At 38.5% G+C, this 26,432-nt stretch overlaps 1 protein-coding gene across 1 annotated transcript; it reads left to right on the top strand.

Annotated features, from left to right (window-relative positions):
• Positions 1 to 4,576: 4,576 nt before the first annotated feature.
• On the top strand, positions 4,577 to 26,386 carry LOC110895447. Its single transcript, XM_022142766.2, has 8 exons — positions 4,577 to 4,747; positions 4,829 to 5,036; positions 24,707 to 24,990; positions 25,137 to 25,276; positions 25,368 to 25,477; positions 25,591 to 25,703; positions 25,786 to 25,847; positions 25,912 to 26,386. The coding sequence occupies exons 1-8, from the start codon at positions 4,577 to 4,579 to the stop codon at positions 26,384 to 26,386; spliced, it is 1,563 nt and encodes a 520-aa protein (XP_021998458.2).
• Positions 26,387 to 26,432: the final 46 nt, after the last annotated feature.

Below are 26,432 nucleotides of genomic sequence, written 5' to 3'. Positions count from 1 at the left end.
GTCATCATGGGGGTTTGTACAAACTGTCATATGAGGTCATTCTTGGTGAGATCTAGCTAAGATCTAAGGGAACTCCATGTATTTATCACTAAATCCAAGCTAAATCTAAGTATTTTAATGATAAAACCTACAGTTTCTTCATCTTTTCTTCAACCTTTCACTTTAAATGGTGAGATCCGGTCCTGAACGGACTATAGACTTGATTATTAGTCTAGAGTCAGCCCAAGGATGGATTTCCACCGGAAGATGATGGCCGGAATACGGAGTTTGACATAAACGTTATCACAGATAGTAACTGATCGGACTGGGGTGGTTCCCACCCGATCAGAACGGTTGTGCGACGATGAGTTTACCATTGTCACAACACGTACCATGCCGTCACCGTTAAACTTAGAAAATTTTTACAAACGTTCACAGGGACGAGGTTCGCCCGATCGAGCGGCAATCCGATCGGACAGCAATCTGATCGGGCAGCCACCCGATTGAGGGACACATACCTTGCAACCTTAGAACCTTCCAACAGTTGGTAACTTTTTCAGAAACTTGGAGTTTTGGGGATTTCAATCGAGTGGCAACCCGATCAGACAGCCGCCCGATCGAGCAGCCACCCGATTAAGATAACCAGAACCCTTAAATTATATTCTTGAACTTTGACACTTGAATCGGATCACCACCCGATCGGATGACCACCCGATCTGACAGCCGTCCGATCGGACAGTCATTTGTTCCACCTTCATACTAGGCCACCCGTTCGATCGGACAGTCATTCGTTTCACGCTAAGTCACCCAATCGACTGGCAATCCGATCGGATGGCCATCCGATCGGACAGCCATCCGATCCAGTGACAGTTTCCAACACTTTATTCAACCTTGTATTCTGCCGACTCGTATCCTATTGTAATCTAATCATGCTAATTCTAAAAGAGCTCCCTTTGATCCAATAACAGTTGTGACTGTTAAGCAATCATTGTGAGTATACTCGATCCCCTTTTTACTTTTAAGCTTTGGGGTGTAACATGTATTCTATATAACTTAAATCTTTTGCAATCTAAACTCTATCCTATGTGTATGGGAAAACTTGTGCATTCTAGTATTCTATTTGTGCTATGTGACGTTTAATCCTGGGTGTGTAGTTCCGCCTAAACAATAGTAGCGCTATAGGGGTGCACCTCTCCCATTATTCTTAGGGGGTATTGTTAGGAGGATTCAAGTTTACCTTGAGTCTTGGGTAAACACTAAAGCATCGGGATACTTGGGCTATCACTACGTGGACTGCGACACTAGCACGGCTGAAACTATTTTTATACTTACATTGTGGATATGAGTTGTTTTAATCTATTATTCTATTATCAAACTTGTATACTCACCAATACTTTTGTATTGATATTTTAATACATGTTGTAGGCTGATAGGTTGCGATGGAACATGGAAATCAAGCTAGGAGATGCTTAGAAACGTCGCATAGTTAATTTAGTCTTTTGAACAATTTTGAACAATTTATGATTTGGTTTGTAATGTGATATTTGTGATGACATTGTTAGACTATTGCATGAAATCGATTAACTTTTATCGAAACAATAGCGTTATGGAAATCTCATGAGCAATCTGAACGCTTAGTGTTTGCACCCTGATGTTTCCGCCATCGGTTGGGGTGTGACAGATTGGTATCAGAGCCATAACTATAGGGAATTAGGATAAGTAGGAATACTTGCCCTAGTCTATAGTTCTAGGAAGTTTGACTCTTATTTGTTGTTTAAAACTTATGCATCCTACCGTATCTGCTTCCTAGCAGCATATATTCCTGTTAAACTTACATGCCTTTCCTAAGGCTAACATAATGTACACCTTATATTTTGACAACACTATTACTCAGTGTTTGTATTTTGCACGAGATTTGCTCTCAAGACAGGAGTGACATCCGAACCTTGATGGCAAAATCTCCATATTATTCTAGTAGGTCTTGTCTGCGGATAAGTACCAACACTACTTAGGGTACGATGTTGTCAAGTTAGAGGTGAAACTCAGATCTTGATAACTAGTCCCCCTCCTTGATTTTATGTCTCGCCAAAGTTTCGTGACTTCCGATCAATTAGGAAATGGAATGACTAAAAGGACGAATATCGTAGGCCTAACATCGATGACGTATTTGTCCAAGTAAGTCAAGACACGTTACCTCAATTCGAAAGGGGTTCGATACACTTTGGTTAGTCGCTGTTCCTCTACCCGGAACACTCCTATATTTTATGAGCCTATCTTTTATGCTATCTTGAATTTTTATGTATGTGGTTTTAAGCTCGATTCTTCGTTCATTTTGGTATGCTTTTACACTACTCACACGTGCGTCCGCAACCTAAAACGATAATTCTAATCTCAGAGCGAACTAAATTTGTGAAGCTTTACTCTATCTGATTAATCTATGTGATAATGTGTTTGTAAGGCCCTGGACGTAACATGGCATAGAATACGAGGGTAAAGTGACGTGTCCGAAACATGGTGGATACGCCACTGGTACTTCCTATATATAAGTGTTTCTGGCATGTTACCAACTTTCGTACCAAGTGCCATGCGAAACTTAGTGTCTGTTGTTGAATTCTAAAACTATGGAAGGCCTATTCGTGTACTCTATGTGAAATCTATCATATACTCTAGTAAAGTCTATGTGTAAGCTACGCATGTGTGATTTGAGAAACAAAATACAAAACGTTGCCTAGTGCCGAAGACGAGGGAGAAAGTGGCATGTCCGAAACATGGTGGATACGCTGCTGGTACTTCCTATATATAATTGTTTCTGGCATGTTACCAACTTTCGTACCAAGTGCCATGCGAAACTTAGTGTCTATTGTTGAATTCTAAAACTATGGAAGGCCTATTCGTGTACTCTATGTGAAATCTATCATATACTCTAGTAAAGTCTATGTGTAAGCTACGTATGTGTGATTTGAGAAACAAAATACGAAACGTAGCCTAGTGCCGAAGACGAGGGAGAAAGTGGCATGTCCGAAACATGGTGGATACGCTGCTGGTACTTCCTATGTATACGTGTTTCTGGCATACTACCGAACCTTCGTACCGTGCGCTAAGTGAAGTTCGTAGTTTGTAGGCTCGCTTTGAAGTTGTGAAATCTATTCGGGTTAATCTATGACGTAAATCTATTTGGTTAACCTAGGTGGGGATTTTGTTTAGTGAAGTATGACACCGATGACGAGACGGAGGTGACATGATTGAAGCATGGTGGATACGTCGCTGGTACTTCCTATATATAAGTGCTTCCGTCATGTTGCCAAACTTTCGTAGAACGTGCCATGTGGGAATCTGTCATTGTGGACTGTGGTGAGATTGTCAACTCTAATCTAAGATAAACTATTGGATAATCTATGAGGATTAGTTGGGTCAATCTATAGATTGTCAACTCTAATCTAAGATAAACTATTGGATAATCTATGAGGATTAGTTGGGTCAATCTATGTTATTAAATCTATTCTGATTAGCCTAATGTTGTGGTTGGCGAAGTATGACACCGATGACGAGGGGGAAGTAGCGTGATTGAAGCATGGTGGATACGCCGCTGGTACTTCCTATATATAAGTGCTTCTGTCATGTCGCCGAACTTTCGTAATACGTGCCATACGGGATTTCGTTAGTTGAGAATTGTTGATACTAAATCTATGATTAATCTATTAAAGTCTATGGAAGGTCTATTGAAATCTATGGTAATCTATTGAATGTCTATCGAATCTATTGAAGTCTATTGAGTTTATTATAGACTATTTGAAGCCTATCGTAATCTATTGAATTCTATGGAATTCTATGTTAATATATGATAAGTGGGGATTACGACATGTAACATGACATCGAGTACGAGGTGGAAGTATGGTGTCCAAAGCGTGGTGGATACGCCACTGGTACTTCCTATATATAAGCGCTTCTGACATACTGCCAAGCTTCGTGCAACGTGCCATTTGAAGGTCGTGGGTGTGGTGTTTAATCTATTGAAATCTATCGAGTTAGTCTATGGGTATAATGAGAGTATTGTTTGGAAATTGCGACACGTAACATGACGCCGAGTACGAGGCATGAGAGTATTGTTTGGAAATTGCGACACGTAACATGACGCCGAGTACGAGGCAAAATCGATGTGCCCGAAGCGTGGTGGATACGCTGCTGGTACTTCCTATATATAAGCGTTTCTGACTTGTTACCAAGCTACGTACAACGCGCCATGCGAAGGTCGTTAGTTTGCGGTATCTATGTGAATCTTGAGTCTTAGTCTATCGTGCGTAAATCTATGATAATCTAGACTTATACGATCCTTTTATTGGATCTTTAGGATGTCTTCTCGAAAGCTATCCGACACTCTCAGGAAATCCAGGGAGAAGTCTCAGAAAAAACGATGTCTTTCATGGCCGACCAGATAGCTCGAGTCGTGCCAAAGATCGTCTCTGAGCTCCAAGGATCGAACACTCCTCCATCCTCTGTGGATTCGAAGGCTGAAAAGCAAAAGCCGACAAAGTTCAGCTACAAACATTTCATCTCTTGCAACCTTAAGCCTTTCACGGGCAGTGATGGGGTAACTGCTATGCCCGAGTGGTTCAACAGCATCGAAGTTACCTTCATTAACAGCGAGTGCCCAGATCACTTGAAAACTAGGAGTGCGACTGGAATGTTCCAAGGCAGAGCGTTGGAGTGGTGGTCGAACAAGAGAAACATCCGTTCTAATGAAGAATCCTATGCTCTTTCGTGGGCTGAGGTGCGAGAACTCATGATGCTTGAGTTCTGTCCTCCTCATGAACAACTCAAGCTTTAAGAAGAGTTTTGGCATTTGAAGCAGGTTGGTGATGACAACTTGGCTTATACTACCCGGTTTAAGCAGCCAAGTCTTATCGTCCCTCACTTGGTTTCGACCCCTAAGCGGATGATAACCAAGTATATCAATGGTCTACCTCCTGCTATGCGTGATTCTATTGAAGCAACTCAGTTAGAAACTATTGAGGAAGTCTACCGTCTGGCAGCAAGTTTGGACAACAATCGTGTGGGTGGTAAGCATTTGCTACCCCTGCTCCTTCAAAGTCTGCTAACTAAGTTACCTAGCAGCCAAGTGGCAGTAAGAACAAGAAGAGGAAATCTCAGGGTTCAGGATGTAATGCTATTGTCCCTGCTGCTAACCCTGCTGCAAAACCTGCTCCTACTCCTGCTGCTGCTAACCCTGCTGCCCCTGAAGCGAAGAAGCAATACACTGGGTCTTATCCCAAGTGTGCATCTTGCAACATTCATCATCCTACTGCTTCTGCATGTCGTCTGTGCACCAACTGTAACCGGTATGGTCACATGACTCCCTATTGCCGTCAAGCTAGCCAGCCCAGCAAGCTCAACAAGCCCCAGCTCAGGGAGCCTTACCAGCACCTCCAGCTCCTCTGTAGAACCCTAAGCCGGTAAATGTTGTTCGTGCATGCTTCCAGTGTGGAGATACTACGCATCTCCGTAATCGTTGCCCCCAGCTGAACCAAGAACAACAAGCAGCAACTCCTGGACGAGCATTCAATCTCAATGCTAATCAGGCTCACAACAACAATGATGTGGTGAATGGTATGTTTCTCGTTAATAATCTTTATACTTCGATCCTATTTGATACTGGTGCCGATAAATGCTTTGTGTCCATGCAATTTGAGTCTTTGATAAATTATACATGCTCTAATTTACCTGAGTCGTTCTCTGTTGAGGTCGCCAATGGTAAGTCGATTCTTATTAATTCTATCATACGTGATTGTTCCTTGACTCTTAACGATCACGTGTTCTCTATTGATCTCATACCCATGCGTTTGGGTAGTTTTGATGTTATTATCGGTATGGACTGAACCATGCCGAGATTGTTTGTCATGATAAGCTCGTTCGTCTTCCTCTTCCTTCTGATATTCTAAACGTTTATGGAGACCGACCTTCGAAAGGACTAAGGCTGATGTCATGCACACAAGCGAACCGAAGTTTACGTAAACAGAACCCTGCCTTTTTGGCCCACGTGGTGGAATAAAAGAGCAAGGGGAATAACATAAACGATGTTCCGGTGGTGTGTGATTTCCCTGATGTCTTTCCTGAGGATTTACCTGGTCTTCCTTCTCCTCGAGCCGTCGAATTTCGTATTGATCTCGTACCTGGTGCGTCTCCTGTCGCCAGGGCTCCCTATCGTCTTGTACCTTTCGAGATGCAAGAGTTATCTAGCCAACTACAGGAATTACTCGATAAGGGCTTTATTCGTCCAAGTACCTCTCCGTGGGGTGCTCCCGTTCTATTTTTCAAGAAGAAGGATGGTTCTTTTCGTATGTGTATCGACTACCGTGAACATAACAAGCTTACCGTGAAGAATCGTTACCCGCTACCTCGCATTGATGATTTGTTTGACCAGCTACAAGGCGTGTCCTGTTTCTCTAAGATCGATCTTCGATCTGGATATTATCAACTACGTGTCCTTGAAGATGATATTCCTAAAACTGCGTTTCGTACTCGATATGGGCACTACGAGTTTGTACTCATGCCTTTTGGCTTGACCAACGCACCTGCAGTGTTCATGGACCTTATGAATCGTGTTTGTAAACCCTATTTGGATCGTTTTTTTATAGTCTTTATTGATGATATCCTTATTTATTCTAAGTCTTAAGCCGATCATGCTCGCCATCCACGTCTTATGCTTGAACTTTTACGCGGTGAACGTCTGTATGCTAAATTTTCTAAGTGTGAGTTTTGGATTGATGAAGTGCAATTTCTTGGTCATATTGTTAGTAGTCCGGGTATTCATTTCGACCCTTCTAAGATCGAGGCAGTGAAGAATTGGAGTACGCCTAAGTCTGTATCTGAAATACGTTCCTTCTTGGGATTGGACGGTTATTACCGCCGGTTCTTGGCAGATTTTTCAAAAATCGTTGTTCCTCTTACTACTCTAACCCAAAAGGAGAAATCTTTTGTTTGGGGTCCCGAATAAGAGGAATCCTTTCAAACCCTTAAGGACCTTTTGTATAACGCTCCTGATTTAACTCTACCCGATGGGAACGACGATTTTGTGGTATATTGTGATGCCTCGAACCGAGGTTTGGGTTGTGTGCTCATGCAGCGGGACAAGGTCATTGCATACGCCTCTCGTCAACTCAAAGTGCATGAGAAAAAATACATTACTCACGATCTGGAGCTTGGTGCGGTGATTTTTGCGTTAAAGATCTGGCGGCACTACCTATATGGTACAAAGTGCGTGGTTTTCACTTACCACAGGAGTCTTCAACATATCTTTGACCAAAAAGAGCAGAACATGCGAGAGAGGCGTTGGGTAGAATTGCTTAACGACTACGACTGCGAAATTCGCTATCATCTTGGCAAGGCGAATGTAGTGGTCGACGCTCTTAGTTGTAAGACTCATGTCAAGGCTATTCGTATATCTAGTGATTTGCATGCTTGTATCCATGAAGCTCAGTATTCGTCTGCTAATGAAGGAAGTCTATCTGTTAAGGTTCTTGGCGCTAACGTTAATCAGCTTGAAACTAAATCTAATGGTCTTCAGTACTATCTCAATCGCGTCTGGGTGCCAGATCGCGATAATCTACGTGAGCTCATTATGAATGAGGCTCACAAATCCCGTTATTCTATTCATCCAGGCGCTGATAAGATGTACCAGGATCTGCGTATGACTTATTGGTGGCCTGGCATGAAGAGGGACGTTGCTGTGTATGTTTCAAAATGCCTAACCTATCTGAAGGTGAAAGCTAAACATCAGCGTTCCTCTGGACTTTTAGAGCAGCCTAAAATCCCCATTTGGAAGTGGGATAGTCTGGCTATGGACTTTATTACTATGTTACCCCGTACACCTGCCGGTCATGATAGTATTTGGGTGATTATTGACCATCTGACTTAATCAACCCACTTTCTTCCTATTCGCGAAGATTATAAAGTGGAGAAACTGGCTATGATCTATACCGATGAGATTATATGCCGTCATGGCATTCCTCTTGACATAATATCTGACTGTGATGGTCGTTTTACTTCAGGTCTTTGCCAAACATTTCAGTCCGCTATGGGTCGCACTTGAATCTTAGCACAGCCTTTCATCCTCAGACGGATGGACAAACCGAGCATACTATTCAAACCCTGGAGGACATGCTCCGTTCTTGTGTCATCGACTTTGGTGGTAACTGGGATGTACATTTACCATTGATAGAATTCTCGTACAACAATAGCTATCATTCCAGTATTCAGATGGCTCCTTTCATAGCTTTGAATGGACGAAAATGCCGATCTCCTCTCAGCTGGCATGAGGTTGGGGAAAAGCAGTTCACTGGTCCTGAAATTATTCAAGAGACAACGGATAAGATTCTTCAGATCCGTGATAACTTGATCAAGGCTAGGAGCAGACAAAAGAGCTATGCTGATAAAAGGCGCACTGTCACGGCCCCCGGCCCGGTTTGACCCGTTCCAGGAGCCGCGGGACAGAAAACCCGTGGTATTTAATTTAGGCGACAACGGAAGTCTTTTAAAAACAGGATCTTTCAATATTTAAAACTGCACGTTTACATAATTTAGGGATAAAATCCTGTAATTTACAATAAGGTGATTCCACTGGGAAATCTTTATTTTTCAAAACATGTTTCTTTATTTATTTACATTGAGCCACTTTTCTAAGCTGGTAGTGCTCCACGGCACTTTTCTTAGCTCACAACAGATCACCTGAAACATGTTTGAAAAAGGTTTTTGTCAGCGGGAAATACTGAGTGAGTTCATTCAGGTTTTATGAAATGACCCTTAGTTATAAATTACAGCATAAGAGTGATTACAATGGTTTATATCTTATATTTATCTGGCGCTATGTCACAATGGTGACATGTCACAATGGTGACGATGGTCATACCACTATTAGATCAATGAACCTAAATAGTGATGATTATCCCTAGTAAGTCAATGAACCTAACTGGGAGAAAATTAGTAATGTGCACAATACCCCACTAGCCAGTGATTAAGATAGCCACGACTTAATCCCTGTAATTATAACCTTTGAAAATAATTTGAGGTATTGTAAAACAGTTGATAAAAAGAGAATGACTCACCTTGCAGATTTAACGAGCAGTGTATAAGCCTACTGATTAGCCTAGATTAACCTAATTTAAATAATAACGCACACACACAAACGGGTTAGTAACTAATATAGCAGTTACGACAATTCACGAGATTAAACCCTCACAACTATTTATTAGTGCAATACTTAACAATTCAACGGATTCACAACGAATAACAGAGCATAGTCCGAATTCGAACAACACTCAAATATTCAAGTTGAAATCACGACGAATAACAAAGTATAAGCTCAATTTGAGCAGCACTTAAATAATCGTTGGATAGTTACAATCGATCGGACGTTGTATCGTAATAGCGATCGAGTTATTATCCTGATTGCGGCAGCACTTCGTGAATTTGTGTGTGTTGTGCAGTAGATGAGGTATAACTCGACGTCAATTTAGAATTTGAGCGTCGTTTGAACAGCAGAAATCGAATGCCAATGTATGCTATTTATAGTAATTTTTGGGACATGCTTACGGACCGTAAGCCATATCCCTTACGGTCCGTAAGGGACACCTATTTACTATAGGGTAGCCACGCGTGGGACTAGGCCTGCTGAGTCATTGAATTCGAGAAATTCTTAACTGAAAACGAGAATTAAAGATAATCGTCCACTAGGGTTTACCCCTCCTTGAGTTTTAGGGGCCCTGATCCTGATTCCGATTGTTCTGGAAATTTTAGGGTTTATGCAGAATTACTTGGATGTCTCAATTAGGGTTTCCTATTGGTCAAATTATTTTAATAAATATGACTTTTGATGAGAGTTGTTACATCCTCCCCACCTTAAGAAAAATCTCGTCCTCGAGATTTACTGAAAATAAATGAGGATACTTTCGTTTCTTTTCTGATTTCAGTTCCTAAGTTACTAACACTAATCGTTTGTGTTTTGAGAAATTTGACTTTCTTGTCTTCTATTTGTAGTGGTTTTTCTACAATTTCAGCTTTTTATTTACCTCTACATCTTGAAGAGGTACTAACAGGGATTCGTCTGATAGACATTTCTTGAGATTGGATACATGAAATACTTCATGTACTTCAGCTAACTCTTCTGGTAGTTGTAAACGATAAGCAACTGGTCCTATACGTTTGATCATTGAAAATGGTCCTACGTACCTTGGTCTTAGTTTTCCTTTCTTACCGAATCTAACAACTCCTTTCCAAGGAGATATTTTCAATAGCTTTTTGTCTCCAACTTGAAATTCCAATGGCTTTCGTCTATTATCTGTATAATTCTTCTGGCAATCTCTAGCCGTTTTCAGCTTATCCTTCGTGATACTAAATATCACAGTCGTAGTCACTTAGGATTTTCATCCATCTCTTTTGTCTCATGTTTAATTCTTTTTGCTCAAATATATATCTTAAATTCTTATGATCCGTATAGATAGTAAACTCACTTCCATACAGATAATGTTTCCAATTCTTAAGGGCAAAATTATGGCTCCTAATTCTAAGTCATGAGTGGTATAGTTTTCTTCGTGCTTTTTCAATTACCTTGATGCATACGCAATTACCTTTTTGCGTTGCATTAACACACATCCAAATCCTAGCTTCACAGCATCACCCTATATTTTAAAATCTTCTGTTCCTTCTGGTAATGCTAGAATTGGGGCATTTGTTAATTTACGCTTTAAGATCCTAAGGGCTTCTTTTTGTTTAGGTCTTTAGTAAACTTAAATGTTTTTACAGGTTAGCTTAGTTAATGATATAGCTATCTTGGAAAAATCCTTAATAAATCGTCTTATAGTATCTGGCTAAACCTACAAAACTCCTCATTTCCATTGCGAATTACGGAATCTTCCATTTGGTAATTGCTGAAATGTTATGATGATTTATGTGAATACCTTTATGATTCACCATATGATCCAGAAATTGTACTTCTGGCAGCCAAAATTTCACACTTTGAAAATTGGGCGTAAAGTTTCTCCTTTCTTAACAACGTTAAGAGTGCATGTAGGTGCTTGCAATGTTTCTCCTGACTTTTGGAACAAATAAGTATATCATCGAAAAAAAACGATCACAAATTTATCCAAGTATGGTTTACAGATCCTATTCATCATGTCCATGAATGCTGCGGGTGCATTTGTTAATCCAAAGGGCATGACTGTAAACTCATAATGATCATACCTAGTTCTGAAAGCAGTTTTAGGTATGTCCTCCTCTTGTACCTTCAGTTGGTGATATCCAGATCTTAAGTCTATTTTGGAAAAATATCTAGCGCCTTGAAGTTGATCAAAAAGATCATCAATCCTAGGTAATGGATATCGATTCTTAATTGTAACCTTATTTAATTTTCTATAATCGATACACATTCTTATCGATCCATCTTTCTTTTTCTTAACAAACAACACTGGTACTTCCCCAAGGGAATGAACTAGGTTGTATGAAACCTTCACTTAGTAATTCATCTAATTGAGTTTTCAGTTCTAATATTCTTGTGAGTGCTAACCTATAAGGTATCTTAGTTTTTGGTATAGTTTCTGGAATTAAATGCATCCTAAATTCTATCTCCCTATCTGGTGGTAATCCTGATAATTCTTCTGAGAATACATCTGGGTATTCTGAAACTACAGGAATTTCTTTAAGTTCTTTACTCTTAGTACTAATGATTTACTGAAATCATATATACTATTCCTTTCGTTCATAACTAGCAACTGTCATTACTGATATGAACTTTGTGACCTTACGTGGTTTATTTCTGTAATCATAATTACTTCTCCGACGGTTGCCTAAATTTCTATAAAGTTCTTATAACAGAGAATTCGAGCATGGTTGGCTACTAACCAATCCATTCCTAACATATTCAGTTAATTTCATAGGTAATAGATTTGCAAAGAATTTATGACCTGGGAGTTTTATATTTTCCTTTTTGCAAAACTTTATCTATGCTAACAGGTTTCCCGTTTGTCGTTTCGACTGTAAAGATTTACCTAAGTTTTGATTAATGGTAAGTTAAAAGCTTGATGGAATGAAGTATTTATAAAACTTTGGTTTGTACCAGAGTCAAATAATACTTTTGCTAAGAACGTACCGGCTATCACATCTGGAATAAGTTCTGCTTCCTGAGCAGTCAGTTGGAAGGCTCTTACATTCCTTTTTGCTTCTTCTGCAGGTTTGGCTTTATTGTTAGATAGTTTGTTCAGTTTTGGACAATCTGGCCTAAGATGTCCAGCTTCTCCACAGTTGTAGCAGACTGAAAATCTCTTCCTCATGCAGTCTTCTTCTTGATGCCCCGGAATTTTGCAAAAATTGCAATATCCTTTGCATCTTCCAAAATGCTTTCTTTTGCAATAATCGCAAAATGGGCTAGTGGAAGATTGCCCATTTCCTCCTTTCTTGAAATTATTATGGTTACCCGGACGGAATCCTTGGGTAATCTTTTGGGCTACTTCCTTCCTTCTATTTCTTCTCTTGTCCGTACTAGTTCGTCAGTCAGAGTATTGGCTAGGTCCACCGCATCATCAATCGTGCGAGGTTTCGCACCTTGACGATATTACGGATTTCAGAAATCAATCCCCAAATATAACGGGAAATAAGTACCGGTTCTGGCGAAGCCAGGGTTGGTACTACTCGAGCAAATTCGAAGAATGTTGAAGTATATTTTCGACAATCAACATCCACCATCCGGTGGGTTAAAAACTTATTTGTCATTTGCTCCTTTTCATATTCGGGACAGAATTTTCTTTCTACAAAGCTCTTAAATTCTTCCCAGTTCATAGCATACGCCATCCTTCTTCCTTTTGCTTGTAACACCGTATTCCACCATTCTAGCGCCCCTTCTTTAAAAAGGTTTGACGCGTACATAACCTGATCATCTTGAGCACATTTACTTATGGCAATTACGGCCTCGGTTTTCTCTAACCAGCGCAGTGCCGCAGTTGCTCCTTCATTGCCTGCAAACTCAGTGGGTTTACAAGCAAGAAATTCTTTATACGTGCAACCAGGCGTTGCAACTTTCATTTTCTTAGGGAGCGGAGCTTGTCGTGGTTCATTATCATGATTAACATGATCATTGCCTCTGTTTACGCTATTACTGAAGTTATCTTCAGAAATACGTTTGCTAGGAACGATTTGTTGCGGTTCTATTGGATTTTTAACAGCAGCAATGATTGCTGGAATAGCGTTAGCTATCCCTTGAGCAATTATTGTTGGAATAGTGTTTGCTATCCCTTGAGCAACGATATTTTCTATATCCTGCCTAGTCATATATTGATCCTCCGGTTGTTGCTCAGATTGATTAACCTCATTAACCGGTTCATTATTTGCGTTTTCCATCTGATAATTCATATATGTATATGTATATATATATATAATTTATTAGTAGCAAATAATTAATAATTATACACAAAATCATCATACAAATTTCACAATACACATATAGTCAAAACTATCGATTTCTCGATTCCTATTTTTATAATTTATAGTAGGCATCAATACACACTTTTATCTTACAAAGTTTTATTTGTAGTTATTTTACAGACTGATTTTGACTATTACTTTTACACAACCACAGTTCCATAAATCCCCTATCCTTTGTTAGATGATATTCTAGTAACGGCGTTCCCTGTATTTCTAGAAGATCTGTCCCCCAATCTCTTGGATCCTATTCCCAGTATCCATTAGTTCCTGGCCAAAGTGGCGAAGTTCAGCCATATTCTCGTTACTCATTGGTGGTTTTGGTAGAGGTTCTGGATTGCACTGAGGAAAAAGCCTATAGGGATTGTTTTGTAACTGTAGTTCATTAGTTAACCATTCGTCTATTCCGAAAGGTTGCGAGTGGATTGAAGGGTTTGAAATAGCTGGTTCTAAGTTAATTGGTAGTTGTGTTTCAAGAGAGTGAATAAACACATTTTCATTAACAGGCTTAATAGTACTATAGCTTGCTAATATAAAATTTAACTCTTCCTGGGATGGTAACTTTTCAGTTTGCCTAGAACTTTCCCCAATTTCCATTTTCTTAGGCTTGGGTTTCTCGAGAGGTAAAGCGTTGAATTCTATCGGTTCCTCTATGTCTGGTATATATCTATTGAAATCTCTGGAAACCTCTATTCTTACTGGATAGAGATTTAAGTTCTGAAGGGCATCAGACAAGTCACTCATGCTGTTTAAGATATACACAATTACTAAGTTAAAATTTATAACAAAATTTGATAGAAAACTTTTAAATATTATTTCATACTGGGTAACTATCAAAATAACTGAAATTTAAAACACCCTAGGTTTTATTTATAAATTTATTTACTTACTGAATAAGGCTTCTAGACTGTAGATAATAAAGGTGCTAAAACATGGGTCAAATTATTTAAGAATTTGCATTAATTACTATATTGGCTAGTATATAACGATCTGCCCATACTGTTCACAATTAATCGGATAATAAAACACATAATCACAGAATAATTAATTAAGTATTTTCTAAATACTTCATTGGCTTAAATCAGTGGCTTGATCAGTGGCTCTGATACCACCTTTTTCTGTCACGGCCCCCTGCCCGGTTTGACCCGTTCCAGGAGCCGCGGGACAGAAAACCCGTGGTATTTAATTTAGGCGACAACGGAAGTCTTTTAAAAACAGGATCTTTCTATATTTAAAACTGCACGTTTACATAATTTAGGGATAAAAACCCTGTAATTTACAATAAGGTGATTCCACTGGGAAATCTTTATTTTTCAAAACATGTTTCTTTATTTATTTACATTGAGCCACTTTTCTAAGCTGGTAGTGCTCCACGGCACTTTTCTTAGCTCACAACAGATCACCTGAAACATGTTTGAAAAAGGTTTTTGTCAGCGGGAAATACCGAGTGAGTTCATTCAGGTTTTATGAAATGACCCTTAGTTATAAATTACAGCATAAGAGCGATTACAATGGTTTATATCTTATATTTATCTGGCGCTATGTCACAATGGTGACATGTCACAATGGTGACGATGGTCATACCACTATTAGATCAATGAACCTAAATAGTGATGATTATCCCTAGTAGGTCAATGAACCTAACTGGGAGAAAATTAGTAATGTGCACAATACCCCACTAGCCAGTGATTAAGATAGCCACGACTTAATCCCTGTAATTATAACCTTTGAAAATAATTTGAGGTATTGTAAAACAGTTGATAAAAAGAGAATGACTCACCTTGCAGATTTAACGAGCAGTGTATAAGCCTACTGATTAGCCTAGATTAACCTAATTTAAATAATAATGCTAGCAGTTACGACAATTCACGAGATTGAACCCTTACAACGATTTATAAGTGCAATACTTAACAATTCAACGGATTCACAACGAATAACAGAGCGTAGTCCGAATTCGAACAGCACTCAAATATTCAAGTTGAAATCACGACGAATAACAAAGTATAAGCTCAATTTGAGCAGCACTTAAATAATCGTTGGATAGTTACAATCGATCAGACGTTGTATCGTAATAGCGATCGAGTTATTATCCTGATTGCGGCAGCACTTCGTAAATTTTTGTGTGTTGTGCAGTAGATGAGGCATAACTCGACGTCAATTTAGAATTTGAGCGTCGTTTGAACAGCAGAAATCGAATGCCAATGTCTGCTATTTATAGTAATTTTTGGGACATGCTTACGGACCGTAAGCCATATCCCTTACGGTCCGTAAGGGACACCTATTTACTATAGGGTAGCCACGCGTGGGACTAGGCCTGCTGAGTCACTGAATTCGAGAAATTCTTAACTGACAACGAGAATTAAAGATAATCGTCCACTAGGGTTTACCCCTCCTTGAGTTTTAGGGGCCCTGATCCTGATTCCGATTGTTCTGGAAATTTTAGGGTTTATGCAGAATTACTTGGGTGTCTCAATTAGGGTTTCCTATTGGTCAAATTATTTTAATAAATATGACTTTTGATGAGAGTTGTTACATGCACGCCTCTGGAATTCGCTGTTGTTGATCGAGTTCTACTCAAGGTATCTCCCTGGAAGGGGGTAGTTCGATTTGGTAAGAAGGGATGTAGGTCCTTTCATGATACTTGAAAGGATTGGCAAGGTGGCGTATAGACTCGACTTGCCATAAGAACTGAACAATGTGCACCCGGTGTTCCACGTATCCAATCTACGTAAATGCCTAGCCTACGAGGAACTGCATGTTCCCCTTGAAGACTTACAAATAAATGAAGCTGTCCAATTTGTGGAGAAATCGGTCGAAATCATGGATCAAGCTATCAAGCGTCTAAGGCGCAGCAAAATTCCCATTGTTAAGGTTCGATGGGAAGGAAAGCGTGGCGCCGAATTCACTTGGGAGTTGAAAAGTGATATGAAGGCCAAGTATCCGCAGCTCTTCGAGCAGTCTTCATCTAAGAATTTCGGGGACGAAATCTCCTAAAGGAGGGGAGACTGTAACGCCCAGCGTCCCTAAACTTTAGGACTTTGTCAAGATTAGTCCCTGAAGTTTGTCTTTTGTCATTATTAGCCCCTAATCTATGTGGAAGTCTATGTTATATACTTGAAATGCCTAAATCTACGTGTGGAATGTCTATATCTTTGGAATGTCTATATCTATGTGTTTGGAATGCCTAATTCTATATTTGAAATGTCTAAATCTATGTTGGAATGTCTAAATCTATTTGGTGCTTGACTCCTTAGACTCGTGAAACTTGATTCTTGGTTGAACGAGAGACTGGAGCCTTGTCACTGGCGGAATCTATTAACCTTTGGAACTTTTGATGTTTATGATGTAATCCAGTTATTGTATAAATACGAAAACTTAATCTAACTCACAAAACGAATCAAAGATGGGAACGCGGAAAGATTTGATTGGCCAGAGTGGCAATCCGATTGGATTGCCACCCGATCGGATTACTACCCGATCGGATTGCCACCCGATCGGGCCACCACCCTATCCAAGCCAAACCGCCTCAAGTTCCTTCCTCACTATAAATAGGCCTGTCACATCACCTTATTCTCTGATGTGACAACCCTGTCTGACCAGACGCACGCACACTACATTCTCCATTTTCTTGGCGATTTCGGTACGTTTCAAGCTAGATTCTTGTACTTTCTTGATCTACACTTCATCCTCTACATGATTCACCTTTGAAATCACACTTTTCACCATGAAATCCCTCAGATCTGAGATCTTAAGGATGATGTCATCATGGGGGTTTGTAGAAACTATCATATGAGGTCATTCTTGGTGAGATCTAGCTAAGATCTAAGGGAATTCCATGTATCTATCACTAAATCCAAGCTAAATCTAAGTATTTTTATGATAAAACTTAAAGTTTCTTAATCTTTTCTTCAACGTTTCACTTTAAATGGTGAGATCCGGTCCTGAACGGACTATAGACTTAATTATTAGTCTAGAGTCGGCTCAAGGATGGATTTCCACCGGAAGATGATGGCCGGAATACGGAGTTTGACATAAACGTTATCACGGACAGTAACTCATCGGACTGGGGTGGTTCCTACCCGTTCAGAACGGATGTGCGACGATGAGTTCTCCATTGTCACAATACGTACCATGCCTTCACCGTTAAACTTATAAAAATTTTACAAACGTTCATGGGGACGAGTTTCGCCCGATCGAGCGGCAATCCGATCGGACATCAATCCGATCGGGTAGCCACCCGATTGAGGGACACATACCTTGCAACCTTGGAACCTTCCAACACTTGGTAACTTTTTTAGAAACTTGGAGTTTTAGGGATTTCAATCGAGTGGCAACCCGATCGGGCAGGCGCCCGATCGAGCAGCCACCCGATCAAGATAACCAGAACCCTTAAATTATATTCTTGAACTTTAACACTTGAATCGGATGACCACCCGATCGAACAGCCGTCCGATCGGACAGTCATTCGTTTCACTCTAAGTCACCCAATCGACTGGCAATCCGATCTGACAGCCATCCGATCCAGTGACAGTTTCCAACACTTTATTCAACCTAGTATTCTGCCGACTCTTATCCTATTGTAATCTAATCAGGCTAATTCTAAAAGAGCTCCCTTTGATCCAATAACAGTTGCGACTGTTAAGCAATCACTGTGAGTATACTCGATCCCCTTTTTATTTTTTAGCTTTGGGGTGCAACATGTATTCTATATAAACTTAAATCTTTTGCAATCTAAACTCTATCCTATGTGTATGGGAAAACTTGTGCATTCTAGTATTCTATTTATGCTATGCAACGTTTAATCCAGGGTGTGTAGTTCCGCCTTAACAATAGTAGCGCTATAGGGGGTGCACCTCTCCCATTATTCTCAGGGGGTATTGTTAGGAGGATTCTAGTTTACCTTAAGTCTTGGGTAAACACGAAAGTATCAGTATACTTGGGCTATCACTGCGTAGACTGCGACACTAGCACGACTGAAACTATTTTTATACTTACATTGTGGATATGAGTTGTTTTAATCTATTATTCTATTATCAAACTTGTATGCTCGCCAATACTTTTGTATTGATTTTTTAATACATGTTGCAGGCTGATAGGTTGCGATGGAACATGGAAATCAAGCTAGGAGATGCTTAGAAACGTCGCATAGTTAATTTAGTCTTTTGAACAATTTATGATTTGGTTTGTAATGTGATATTTGTGATGACATTGTTAGACTATTGCATGAAATCGATTAACTTTTATCGAAACAATAGCGTTATGGAATTCTCATGATCAATCTGAACGCCTAGTGCTCGCACCTCGATGTTTCCGCCATCGGTTGGGGTGTGACAACATTTAACCCTTAACTAAAGACTTGAAATGGAACTAGATTAAGTAACTAATCATCAAAATCAAACCAAGACCCCCCTGGTGGACGGTCAACAAGGGCCCCACCATTGTCACCATTTCTTGATTATTATATGGATAATTGTTGTGTAGATACTAAACACATGAACCATTGTGTAATGTTATGTTGAATAAAAGTTTATAAAAACCTTTAGTCTTTAATCCTTATCATCATCATCATCATTCAAACACTCAACGAAACTCCTTCTCCTTCTCAAACCTATGACCTCCATCATACAAACACACACTTCCATTTCAAGTCAATTTCCAAGCAATCTAAGCATTCTCTAAGGTGTATCAAGGCTACATAGGAAGGTTGCAAGCAAGGAGACTTGAAGGACCATCTTGTGGAGCTATTACCCACCTCTTTTCTTCTTCATCTTGCATCTTGTTCTTCCCTAGCCCTTGTGCTAGTAGTAAGCTCTCTAGATCTTGTTTTTACACTTGATTTTAGTGGTTAAAGTATGTAGTAACTAAAGATTTAAAGAATCACATCAAAACAAGAACATGAACATAAACATAAACATAAAGCTTGAAATCATGAAGATCTAAGTTGTTTAATGTGTGTGATGAACATGTTTGTTGATTTCTTGAGTGTATGGTGTAGATCATCACATAAAAGCTTGCTAGATGATGATTTAAAACATGATCTAGCAAGTAAGAGGATGAATCTTGAAAGATCTATGTTGATCATCCTTTATGTTCAGTGTAAACTTGAAGATGAACATGATTTTATGTAGGATGATGATTCCTACAAGTTGTAAGTCTTAAAAATATAAGATTTCAAAAATAAAAGTTTCAAGAAAATAAAGTCTACTTCATGATTTACATGACTTTGTTTTTGAAAGAAAATAAATATGTTTTAGGTGTTAAAATGGAACCAATAAAGTATGCAAAACATGAAAAATCCAAGAAGATGAATTTTTGTAAAATTGTGTCACAAGTTGTAAAGATTGAAATCTTGTAAAAATGAGTTTTGTGAAATAAAAACCATGTTTTTAGTGTTAGTATACTATGTTAAACGTCATGGTAAAATACTACAAGATTTTACAAAACTTCAAGTTCATACCATCTTGTAAAAGTGCATATTATGGCTCATGGTAAGTTGTAGGATAATTGTTGATGATTGATGATAAATTTTTTAAAAGAAAATGATATGCTAATAAGCATGGAAACCTTCATTTTCAAGGGAAACTATGGCAAAATTTTTGTAAAAATTCAACACTTAGAAAAATAATTTTAAACAAGTGTTTACAAGTAATTTTTGATCATGGTTTTAAATATAAAATTTGCCATAATTATTGTTACAAAAATTACAAATATTGGAGGTTGATTTTCAATAATAAAAATAACTAAGTATATATCTAGGAAAATATATATTTAGAAATCACAAAAATGATATACTTCTGATGGACCCTTATTCAAGGATGTCACTCTATATCGTTCTGTAGTTGGCGCACTGCACTACTTGACCTTTAAGTTAGTTAGTTCCTTCGTGCTCCTACTCAGACACATTATCAGTCGGTCAAAAGAAGATATGTGAAGTGAACTATATCTTTTGGCCTCACCTTCACTCGTCTGCACAAAAATTCTATTCTTAGATACTCTAATGCTGATTGGGCCAGATGCCTTAAAAATAAGACGATCCACTTATGGATACTCCATTTTTCTTGGTGGTAATCTTATTTTGTGGAGTGCTAATAAACAACCTACTTTTTCAATGTCAAGTTACGAATCTAAACATCGTGCTATGGCAAACACGACCGCAAAAATGGTATGGGCCATTCACCTCCTTAGAGAGCTTCATGCGTTACCACTGGCCCGTCCGACTCTTCTACGTGACAACAAAAGTTCTTTATTCATGACTTAGAATCCTGTTTCACACAAGCGAGCTAAACACATTGACCTAGACCATCATCTTATTCGGGAACTAGTTGCATCAGATAAGTTGTATACCAAGTTGTTCCAACCAATCTCTAGGTGGCATGCATCTTCGAAAAAAGTCTCCTATTTGCTCAATTTGAACACCTACGTGCAAAACTTCTTCTTAGTCCTTGACCGAGTAGATTGAGGAGGGGGGATATTAGATAATATAGGAGAATATTTGTGTATTTTTTTTGGTAATAATTGGTGTATTTTTTTTATTTTTATTAAACCCCTTGATGAAGGGAGTGATTGTTGTATTTTTCCTATATATTAGAGAGTCATATTATATCTCAAGTAGACATAAGGTCTACACCATCCACCACTCTTGTGGTGCTTGTTGTCCCACCATAACCCTAAGAAACCCTAAATCAATCTCGACAAGCTCCAAAGTTGTCTTCGATAAATGTGCATCTCACAAACAGAAAACCGTTGGAAGTGTCATTGTCCATTGTAACTTAAGAAGACCAAAACATGAGACTAGGCCTTTATAACAAAACATATTAACTTAGACCATTTCAGCCAGGCTCTTCAGGTCCTACTCCGTGGTCATGTTATCCTCCACAATTAACTATTGTTGTTGCACCTTTGGTGGAAACTAAGTAGTTTACTGCTACCACACCACCGTCGTCTTCCTTAAATTCTCAGGTTTTTGAACAGTGTAGACAATTTCTTACATCTAATCCAACTGACTTGTCTACATGTCTCGTTCGGGTCTCTTTTTATCTAGTACTCATGTATCCTTTCATCGTTGTGGATTCTTAATTCTGGCGCCTCTCATCATATGTCATATCTTGTTTCTTTGTCTTCTGGTTCACATGTATCTGTTATGTTTATCAGTTTTATATCAATGCTCGTATCAACATCTCGGTTCCTTGAGCTTGGCTCTAATACCAATTCAAGTCCATAGAATCAATAAAGACGAAACACAATTTGGATGACTCCCAAAGCTTTATTGATATACAAGAAAATAACTCAAAACTTGATACACTAGTTCATGGAGTAACATAACACGATACATCAATATATATAACTAAGCTAACCTAACTTGTTAACCAAGCAATGCTAATCTAACTAGATTTTGTATAGCTAGGATAAAGGGAAAAACCAACTTGTTTAAACCCATCATTATCCACTATTTTTTTCGTGTGTTTGGGACGGGTTTGGAATTTGGTGATATATTCGTTTACCCGACCCGATTACCCGATAAACTGTACATTTTTTCCCAATATAATTTCTTGTATTTTTAATACAAATATATATATATATATATATATATATATAGGGAGGGGCTCATGCGAGAACCACCCTTATTGTGAGAACCTTGAAAACCAATGTGAATACAACCTAAAATAGCTAAAAAAAACCTAACCCCCACCCCCCCCACCACCCAAAAAAAACCTAACCCCCCCCCCCCCCAAAGCTAAATGCTAAAAACTAAAACCCCCAAAAAACCTAACCCCCCCCCCCCCTAAAAAAACCTAAGCCCCCCTCCCCCACCCCCCCAAAAACCTAAACCCCCCCCCCCCTCAAGCTAAAATGCTAAAAACTAAACCCCCAAAAAACCTAAAAAAATCTAAAAAAAATCTAAAAAAAAAATCTAATTTTTTTTAATATTTTTTATGCTCAAATCGCTACTTTTAGTGGCAAAAAAAAAATTAAAAATTTTTTTTTTGCTTCGAAAAGTAGCGATTTTTATATAAAAAATATTTAAAAAAAACTTTTGTGTGATTTTTAGCTATTTTTAGGCATTTTTGGTGTGTTCACATTGGTTCTCGCGGTTCTCACAATAAGAGGTGGTTCTCGCATGATCTTCTCCCTATATATATATATATATATATATATATATATATATATAGGGGGCTGCTAGAATGAGAACCACCTCGAGTTGTAAGAACCGCGAGAACTACACCCCACGGGTGGGCGTTCACCATGATTTTTTTTTACAACTAGATGTGTGTATTATAAACACAGCCGTAAAAAAAAAATTTTAAACGCCGCGGCCGAGGGGGTAGTTTTTTACACGACAAGTTTGGTGTTTTTAATTTTTTTTCTTTTTTCTTTTTTTTTTCACCAAACTTGTGGTGTAAAAAACTACCCCCTCGGCCGCGGCGTTTAAATTTTTTTTACGGCTGTGTTTATAATACACACATCTAGTTGTAAAAAAAATCACGGTGAACGCCCACCCGTGGGGTGTAGTTCTCGCGGTTCTTACAACTCGGGGTGGTTTTCATTCTAGCGGCTCCATATATATATATATATATATATATATATATATATATATATGAAAACGGGTTCAGGAGAGAATGGTGAAAAGTGTGAGAACGGATCCTGGCCCAACACGTGGCAGGGGGCCCTAATTGTTATGCGGGGGTACGATTGTCCTTTTATACGTTCCCTCCTTATTCGCGTCATAAATCTCTTTCAAATTAAAACTCCAAAGATTTATTGTTAGTTGTTACCTGCTTTGCAAGCTTTCTCAGATCTATGGGGTTTAACGTGGATTCTGTTCGACAAAGTAAAATTCGTTGGCGTTTTCTCTTTTCGTTCAATCAAATCATGCAACAGATATGGCGTTTTGTTCTTTTATCATTGTTCTATGGCGTTTTTTTATATTATTAACTTATAATGTGTTGTATGATTTTCCATAGCGTTATTCAATTATGCAGTTTAATCGCGTTTTGATTGATATTTAATCTATTATTCATAACTGCAATTGGAGTTTTTGATATTAATTTTAATTGTCGTTTTACGTTCTTGTGTATTTGTTATGTTTTTTCGATCATTGGCGTTTTTCGTCTATTTGATTAGTTTTGAATTTTATTTAGTAGTATTTGTGAATATTAGTTATTACTATTTTGTTAATTTGTGGAAACATTAGTTTTGTTAATTTTGGTGTTTTCATTATGTGTTTATTATGTCTTGTTTATTTTTCAATTAATGGCGTTTTAATGTATAATGTTATTACGAGACATCACTTTGTTTTTCTGATTTTTTTTCTGTTCCTCCCTGTGTTTTCTCAGACGAAGTCTCTTCCTCGAGTCAAAGGCATTGCCCCAAAACTGGATTACCATTTATCATTCCTGACGTCAGTGAAGAATTAAAGCCCAGAAAGGACATGCTATTCTCAAGCCTTGATGATTGTTATTCAATGTATGTTAAGTATGCCAAGGAGTGTGGGTTTTCAGTTAGGAAAGGGACTACAAAGACAAACTCTAAAGGTGTGTTACATATTAAGTATTTTTTGTCTACGAGAGCTGGGGTATATAAGGACAAGAAGGTTGATACGTTGGACCCCAATCAAAAAGAGTGAGTAGTGCGATCTTAATTTTCCAAGAGGACTGATTGTGGTGCACTGTTATGTGTAGAATATGAGAATGGATTTTGGAAGGTGTATAAGTTTGTCGAGGAGCACAATCATGAACTTGTTGAACGTCTTGATAAGCATTTTCTTCCAACTGAACGTCACCTCACTCAGCTCCAGAAGCATGTTACACATAGCATGTCTAAGCTGAATTTGGGTCCTGTCAAGGCATTTAATGTTATTGAGACTTGTTTTGGTGGTTTTGAAGATGTGGGTGCAAGCAAAGTTGAATTTAAGAACTATAAGAGGCAAATAAACTTGTTCGTAGGGGAATATGATGCTGATATGGTTGTGAAACATTTGAATGAAAAAAAAAACATTCCCAGCCTAATTTCTCGTATGATTACATCACAGACGAAGACAATCGTTTGAAGGGTCTTTTTTGGTGTGATGATCAAGTTAAACGTAATTACCATGTGTTTGGTGATGTGATTTCGTTTGACGCCACGTATCGTTCCAACAAGTAATTTTTTATAACTCAACTTCTTCTGTTTTTGGCGTTTTATTAGTTTACATGCAATGGCGTTTATTATTTTACATGCAATGGCGTTTTATTAGTTTACATGCAATGGCATTTTATTATTGTTTCAGTTCTCATGGCGTTTTTCATATGCGGATACTCTATGGTGTTTGTACCGTTCACTGATATAGACAATCATCACTGCAATATTACATTTGGTGCAGCATTATTGGCGTCGGAAACTGCTGACACGTATATTTGGTTGTTGAGAGTTTTTCTTAAAGCTGTTGGTTCTCAACCAAAAGTTGTTGTCACTGACCAAGATCCAGTGATGAAGAAGGCTATTTCTGTTGTATTTGTTGACACGAGGCATCGTTTATGCATGTGGCATGTGATGCATAAACTTTATCTGAAGGTTGTTATGCTTTTCTTTTTTACCTTTTGCATTTTAGTATACAATGCATTTTAAGATACATGGCGTTTTGTACCATGTTACTGTTTTTTGAATTAAGTTTTGTCTTATGTTTTTTTATATGTGTGGTGTTTTCGTGTTATTTATAGGTTGGTGTTAGGCTATGCAATTCCACCAATTTTAAAGAACGTATCTGTGGTGTTGTGTGGACGGATATTCTCACACCTGAAGAGTTTGAATTAGAATGGGAAATGGTTATTGCGGAATTCAATTTAGAAGATAATGATTGGCTATCTGATATTTTTTGCACTTAGGGAATCTTGGATCCCTGCATACTATAGATTGGAGCCTATGTCTGGTCTTATGTGAACAACATCCAGGTCGGAGAGCGAGAATCATTTTTTTGGTCAAGTGTGCAATTCGAAAGCTACTCGTGTTGAGTTCATGACGCATTATGAGACTGCAGTAGAAGCACATCGTCACACACATCGTAAAAATGATCATGAATCTCAATACAAAAGACCCCAGTTGAAGAGTAGTTACAAAGTGTTGGAAGGGCAAGCTGTTGATATATACACAAAAAGTATATTTGTGACGTTCAAGCTGAGCTTATTGGAGTTGCGGATTGCATAAATCAACGTTACGAAGATCATCCTGGTGGGTTTGTTAAGTTTTATATAAATGACTTCCAACAGCTTTGTACATCCTTATTTGAGGTAAATAATGGCGTTTTGGTTTTTATGGCGTTTTCTGTTAATGGCGTTTTATCATATACAATGTGTTCTTTTCTTTTTTTAGACAAACATTCTATGCATGGCGTTACAGAGATATTGTTTTTGGCGTTTTTCAGGTGTTGTTCCGTAAGTCTGATTGCACATGCAGTTGCTCATGCAGACGTTTTGAACAATTTGGTTTGCTATGTAGACATATATTCTATGTTTTGAGACTTATGGACATTAGGGAATTTCCAAAACAATACATTATGAATAGATGGCGCAAAGAGGCCTCCCCAAACTGCTCTCCTGAATGCTCAATTAGTCGTGAATATATGACCGAGCTTGATCCTGATGTGCAAAGTATGATACGAGATGTTATTTATTCAACCGAATACACTTTGAACCGTTTATCTGGTAATAAAGAGGAGCTATCCTTATACAAGGATCATGTTCAATCTTATATGAAGAAGGTTCAAGATATGCAGATTGTTGCTCCTCCCGCTAGTTCTAGGGATAGATTTGCCAAGATAACTGGTCGATATAAAAATGACAAGAATCCGATAAGAGTCCCTGTAGGTTATGAATCCAAAGGTTCCGATTCTCGAAAGCGCTTAAAATCTAAACAGGAGATAACAGTTGACAAAAAGAAATCAAAGTCGAAACCCGGGGCAAAAGAAAGATAGTGTCAGAACTGCAAAGCCTTTGGACACTACGCATCAACATGCAAAC

Source organism: Helianthus annuus, chromosome 2, assembly GCF_002127325.2.
Source record: "Helianthus annuus cultivar XRQ/B chromosome 2, HanXRQr2.0-SUNRISE, whole genome shotgun sequence".
Classification (NCBI taxonomy): Eukaryota; Viridiplantae; Streptophyta; class Magnoliopsida; order Asterales; family Asteraceae; genus Helianthus; species Helianthus annuus.
This window is presented reverse-complemented; position numbering and strand designations above follow the sequence as displayed.